This window comes from Rhincodon typus, chromosome 32 (assembly GCF_021869965.1).
Source record: "Rhincodon typus isolate 14 chromosome 32, sRhiTyp1.1, whole genome shotgun sequence".
NCBI classification, from domain to species: domain Eukaryota; kingdom Metazoa; phylum Chordata; class Chondrichthyes; order Orectolobiformes; family Rhincodontidae; genus Rhincodon; species Rhincodon typus.
The window spans coordinates 6,399,301-6,405,240 of record NC_063363.1 but is presented as its reverse complement, the minus strand read 5'-3'; the positions used below and the strand labels follow the sequence as shown (position 1 = coordinate 6,405,240).

Below are 5,940 nucleotides of genomic sequence, written 5' to 3'. Positions count from 1 at the left end.
CAGAAAAGGCTTTTCTGATGAAGGGTCTAGGCCCGAAACGTCAGCCTCTCTGCTCCTATGATGCTGCTTGGCCTGCTGTGTTCATCCAGCCCTGCACCTTGTTATTTCAATAACTGGAACGTGATATAAAGTAATGAAGGAAGAAAAGTACAGGTAAAATTATAATCCCCCATTACAATGTGAAACTTAGTGTTTCCTTTTCACAGGGGTCATCGATAGCCCTCCAAAGTATTAGAAGGACCAGGCCATTAATGTTGCTTGGGAAGAAAGGATTAATTTTTCTACCACTCAGTTCATGTCAGAGACCTTGGAGTGCAGGTTCATAGTTCCTTGAAAGTAGACTCCTAGGTAGACAGGATAGTGAAGAAGGTGCGTGGTATGCTTACCTTTACTGGCCAGTGCATTGAGTATTGGATGTTGGGAGGTCATGTTGCAGCTGTTCAGGACATTGGTTAGGCCACTTCTGGAATACTGCATGCAATTCTGGTCTTCCTGCTATAGGAAGAATGTTGTGAAACATGAAAGGATTCAGCAAAGATTTACAAGGATGTTGCCAGGGTTGGAGGGTTTGAGCTATTGGGAGAGGCTGAATAGGCTGGGGGTATTTTCCTGGAGTGTCAGAGGATGAGTGGTGACCTTATAGAGGTTTATAAAATCATGAGGGGGATGGATAGGGTGAATAGTCAAGGTCTTTCCCCCGAGGTTGTGGGGGGGGTGGGTCCAAAACCAGAGGGCATAGTGAGAGGGGAAGACTTAAAAGGGACCTGTGGGGTAACTTTTTCACACAGAGGGTAGTGCGTGTATGGAATGAGCTGCCAGAGAAAGTGGTGGAGACTGGTATGATTTCAACATTAAACAAGCATCTGGATGGGTATATGAATAGAAAGGGTCTAGAGGGATGTGGGCCAAATGCTAGCAAATAGGACTAGATTTATTTAGAACATCTGGTCGGTATTGCCGAGTTGGACCAAAGGGTCTGTTTACATACCGTACAGCTCTTCGACTCTATGAATCTATGCACCAAGTTCCAACTTACCAGTGATCTGATATCCCATCCACAACCAGGACTGCATGTGGCATCTTAAATTAACCATCTAAGTCCAGTTGATCAGGTACATATCCTTCCTTGGGACAATGTCAACAAGACTTTATAGTTATATAGTACCTTTAAATGTCAAAAATCTCTAAAAAGCTTCATAGCGACATTATAAACAAAATTTGATACTGTCATGTAATGAGATACTAAAGACGATGATCAAGTGATGGGTTTTAATGAGCCTCTTAAAAGGTGAGAGAGAGATAGAAAATGGAGGGACTTATAAAGTTATCCCTGAACCTAGAGTCCAGGCAGATGCTGTCATGACCTCCAATAGTGCAGTGATTAAAACAGAACATTCTCAAGAGTTTAGTCTAACAGAAAGCCGACTAATCAAAGAATAGAACTGGGGTATTCTTTACTCACTATTAAATTCATTTGCAGTTTTTCACAGCACAAGCATGCAATACGTAGCACGACAATTGTGCTGTTGTATTACCAACTGTGCAAAGTTTACATATTTGATTGTGTTATGGAGACAAGTCTCATGGGTGATTCCATGACTTTCAACAGTCAACCCAAGGAGAAAAAAAACCAAGAGATAACAAGAACTAATATTTTATTACATGGCATTTAAACAAATGAAAGCTAAAGGTGATTGACCACTGGTTTTACAGTGATGGCAAAATCCGCAAAACTTTTAAAACAAACCTTAAATGACCTTGGATATCACATGATACATTAGTCTAAAAATAGCATAAAAGGCCACTGTCAGCTTCAAAGGGAGTTTTCAGAGGCAGCTGTAGCTCACTGCTAATATTCCTCTCAAACTCTGCTTTGCTGATTGCTGGGGCAAATTGAAGTTTTCTTGTAGAAATGCCTGTTTCTTTATTCTATCTTCCCTTCCTGCTCTCAAACAGGTTGGCAGCTAGGGTTCAGCTCCCTTGTCAGTCACAAACCGAATATGTCCTGGCCCATTCTCTCTCCACATTGGAAGTATTTGGCTCATATTTGCCATAGCCCAAACACTTCCAGAATTCATAGGAATGCGGATGGGCTTGGGGTTACAAAGGGAATGATCAGGTGAGTCTGGAAATAACAAGCTTGCATCCGACCTCTTATTTGCAATGCTGTACACTACTGCACATTTAGCAACTTTCCCATTTTCTCCCTTATTCGTGTAATTAAGGTACAGGTTCCCTGCTGGAATTCTATCAGACTCAACACTGTCAGGCTAATTGTTATTCAAGTGGAAAATGAAAGACTGAGTGTATTCAAGTTTTGTGGCGAGATAGAATGAGTCATTGCAGCTGACCCAGATCCTGCCAGAAACTCAAGTTTTCAAATGGGCTTTTGGGGGAGGAGTTGCGGGGGAGCGGGTAAGAAAGGAAACTCAAAGGTGCAGCAAGCAGTTAGGAATGCAAATAGTATGATAACCTTTATTGCAAGGAAATTGCAGTAGAATAAGGACGATTTTGATCTCTTTACCCAAGGAAAGATATACCCATCTTGGCAGGGGAAGCATATAAAGATTCTCTTTATAATCCCTTTAATGAAAGGGCTGCCAATGTGGAGAAACTGATCGGAACCCATGAGTATCGTCCCATTCCAAAGAATTAGAGCTGATCTCTTTGAAAGGAAGTTTAACTTCCAAGGAGGGCCTTTTGCATGATGCTGCCAGCCTGTTCCCCTGGATGGTGTGTCTCAAGCTTGTCTCATTATAAGGGAGTCAGCATCTTGGGACAGAGATGATAAATTTCTTCGTACAAAGGGTGGTGAATCGTTCAAAACTTTCTAGCCCACACAGCGAGGCACAATCAACTACTGTGACCTTACAGCACAGGAAGAGACTATTTCACCAATTCAATGTGGATTGATTCTTGGGCTCTAATGAATCAAGAGATATGGAGACAGTATAGGAAGGTGGATCAGTCATGATCATTTACAAACATACGAATTAGGATTAAGAGTAGGTTATTCAGCCCGCTCAAGCCTACTTCACCATTCAATAAGATCATGGTTAGTCTGCACGGCTGCCTACCCCAATAACCTTTGACCCCAACATCCACCATAACAACAATATTTAAAAGGCATCTGGATGGTTTTATGAATAGAAAGGGATTAGAGAGATATGGCCCACATGCTGGCAAAAGGTACTAGATTTATCTAGGATATCTGGTCAGCATGGACGAGCTGGACTGAAGGATCTGTTTCTGTGCTGTACAGCTCTATGACACTATCACACTATCTTTTCAGGAAGAAAGTTCTAAAGACTCATGAACCTCAAAATTTTCACCTACTGTCTGATTTAAATGGGTGACCCTTAATTTTTAAACAGGGGCCCCTATAAAGTTTGAGAAGATTTGTCACTCGGGTTGTGGACGAGGGGTAGACATGCTCACTGAGCCGGTGTGTTTGGTTGTAAATGTTTCGTCACCCTGCTAGGTAACGTCATCAGTGCACCTCTGGTGAAGTGTTGGTGTTCTGTCCCGCTCGTTATTTACATGCCTCAGTTTGTTGGGGTGTTGGTACCACTTCTGGTTTTGTTTCTCAGTGGTTTGTACACAGGGTCTAATTCAATATGTTTGTTGATGGAGTTCCAGCTGGAATACCAGGCCTCCAGGAATTCCCTGGTGTGTTTCTGTTTGGCTTGTGAGATTATGGATGTGTTGTCCCAGTCAAATTCGTGTCCCTTGTTGTCCATGTGTAGTGTGACAAGTAAGAATTGATCGTGTTTCTTGGTGGCTAGTTGGTGTTCATGTATCCATATTGTCAGTTTTCCTCCAGTTTGGCCTATGTAGCATGGTATTTTGTATATTATACCGGTTTTGCTGGTTTTGGGTATGGGATCCTTCATGTTCATTAGTAGCTGTTGTAGGGTGGTTGTTGGTTTGTGAGCTAACTTGTTACCTAGTTCTTCAGTCTCTAAAAAAAGGAAACATCCTCTCCACATCCTCCTTGACAAGGGCCGTCATGATCTTGTGTATATCAACCAAGTCCCCTCTAATTATTCTAAAATCCAGCAGAGACAAGCCTAAACTGTCCAACCTTTCCTCAGTAAGACAGCCTATTCATTCCAGGTTCAGTTGAGTAAACTTTCTCTGAACAATTTCCAATACATTTGCATTCTTCCTCAAATAAGGTAACAAATACTGCACAGTACTCCTGATAAGAGTATTGACAGGTGAGCAGAGCTCAGACAGCTGTATGGCCTCCTCCTGCTCATGGTGTTATTTTCTAAGTCTGTCCATAACACCAGCAAGAGATCACAGAGCTGTCCAGCACAGAAACAGACCCTTCAGTCGAATTTGTCCACGCCAACCAGATATCCTAAATTAATACAGTCCCATTTGCCAGCATTTGGCCCTTATCCCTTTAAATCCTTCCTACCCATGTTGCACCAGCTTCCACCACCTCCCCTGACAGCTCATTCCATACACATACCATGGACTTAAGTTATAGATACCTATGCTCCAACAGATTCATTTTTAAATTCACAGGATGTGGCTATCACCTGCTAGGCCAATATTTATTGTCCATCCCTAATTGCCCTTGAGATGGTGATGAGCCAGCTCCTTGAACCACTGCATTTCTTGGGGTGTAGGTACACCCACAGCACTGTTAGGAAGGGAATGACAGGATTTTGACTCAGCGACACTGGAGGGATCAAAACATAGTTCCAAGTCAGTACGGTGAAAGCAGATCACAACACAGAGCGATCGTGATGGGCTGAATGGCCTCCTCCTCTCCCTCATACCTCACACAGTGCTAGGGTAGGGTGGGGGGGTGGGGAAGACGTTTAAACCCTCAGCTCCAACCATACCGCTTCCTATCACTCATTAACTCACCCTCACAAGCAAACAAACAAATCTATACTCTCAATCCTGGGGAGGGGAGGCACTGTGTCAACACAAGCGGTGATTTCAAAGAAATGTGATTTGAAAAACAAACATGAAAAGAGCAGACAGGTGGCCAGGAGCTAAACAAAACAAAGAACCGCCGAAGATCTGAAACAAAGACAGAAATTGCTGGAGAAACACTGACAAGCATCAGTGAAGAGAGAGAAACAGAGCTAACATTTGGAGTCCAGTGACTCCTTCACAGCAGAGAGTCTGGAGTGGGAGCAGAGAATGTCAGGAGTCCCTCAGTGCAGGGAGAGAACTTTACAAAGTGTTGACAATGAAACTTTTGTGGCCTTTTAATTTTGGGGAATCCCCCCAGCTCCGGGGTTGGTGAGAGAGAAAGTGTTACAAAGTATCTCCCGCCATGGTGGCCGCTACATTGTTACCTTCTCCTCGCTCCTCACTCCGGCTTCACTCTCTCCCGCTGTCATATCGTCGCTTCTTATCCGCCCCCCTTCGGCTTCTTCAAAAAGGCGAAAAGTTTGAGTTGGATTTCTCCTTTAAAACGGTCCAGATTATGGTGCCTGCCTTTTGTTTAAATCGCTACTTTCGTTTTGTTTTTTTTTCTTTCTTTCTTTCCCTCCCTCTCTCTCTCCCTCTCCCTCTCCCTCTCCCTCTCTGGCGCAGAGCGAGGAAACGGAGCGACAGCCGCCCTCCACACGGCGGGACTCAGCAACAACCCAACCCCACTTCCCACCACCCCCCTCCAAAAGCACTCCCCCACCCCCTGCGGGGGGGGGGGGGGGCGCGCACGCCGCATGACGCGCGCCGCCGCTGACCAGAGAGGCCGCGCTCCCGGCACAGTGCGCGCGCGCGCGCGCGGGGCTGGAGGTTTCTTTTGAGGGGATGAGAGAGGCTTTAAAGACAAAAGTAAAACGGAGGGTGAGGGCTCCTGTGCCGGAGTGGTAGTGCTCTTTCCCCTGAGGCAGGAGGCCTGGGTTTAAGTCCCACTTCCTCCCTGAGTAACCTCTGCACAGTTTGATTTAAAACAATATTGACCTT

The 5,940-nt window shown here is 44.6% G+C and overlaps 1 protein-coding gene across 5 annotated transcripts in view; it reads right to left on the bottom strand.

Moving 5' to 3' along the window:
* Positions 1 to 5,639, bottom strand: part of usp28 (ubiquitin specific peptidase 28) — an 87,814-nt gene extending 82,175 nt beyond the window's left edge. For 3 of the 5 annotated variants that reach the window (XM_048615420.1, XM_048615425.1, XM_048615424.1), the window contains exon 1: positions 5,325 to 5,610. In XM_048615420.1, the coding sequence (XP_048471377.1) occupies positions 5,325 to 5,369 (45 nt within the window). In that variant the 5' untranslated portion in view covers positions 5,370 to 5,610. Of the gene's footprint in view, positions 1 to 5,324 lie in introns of all 5 variants that reach the window. The other 2 variants (XM_048615419.1, XM_048615421.1) reach the window with 2 other exon arrangements.
* Between the last annotated feature and the right edge of the window lie 301 nt (positions 5,640 to 5,940).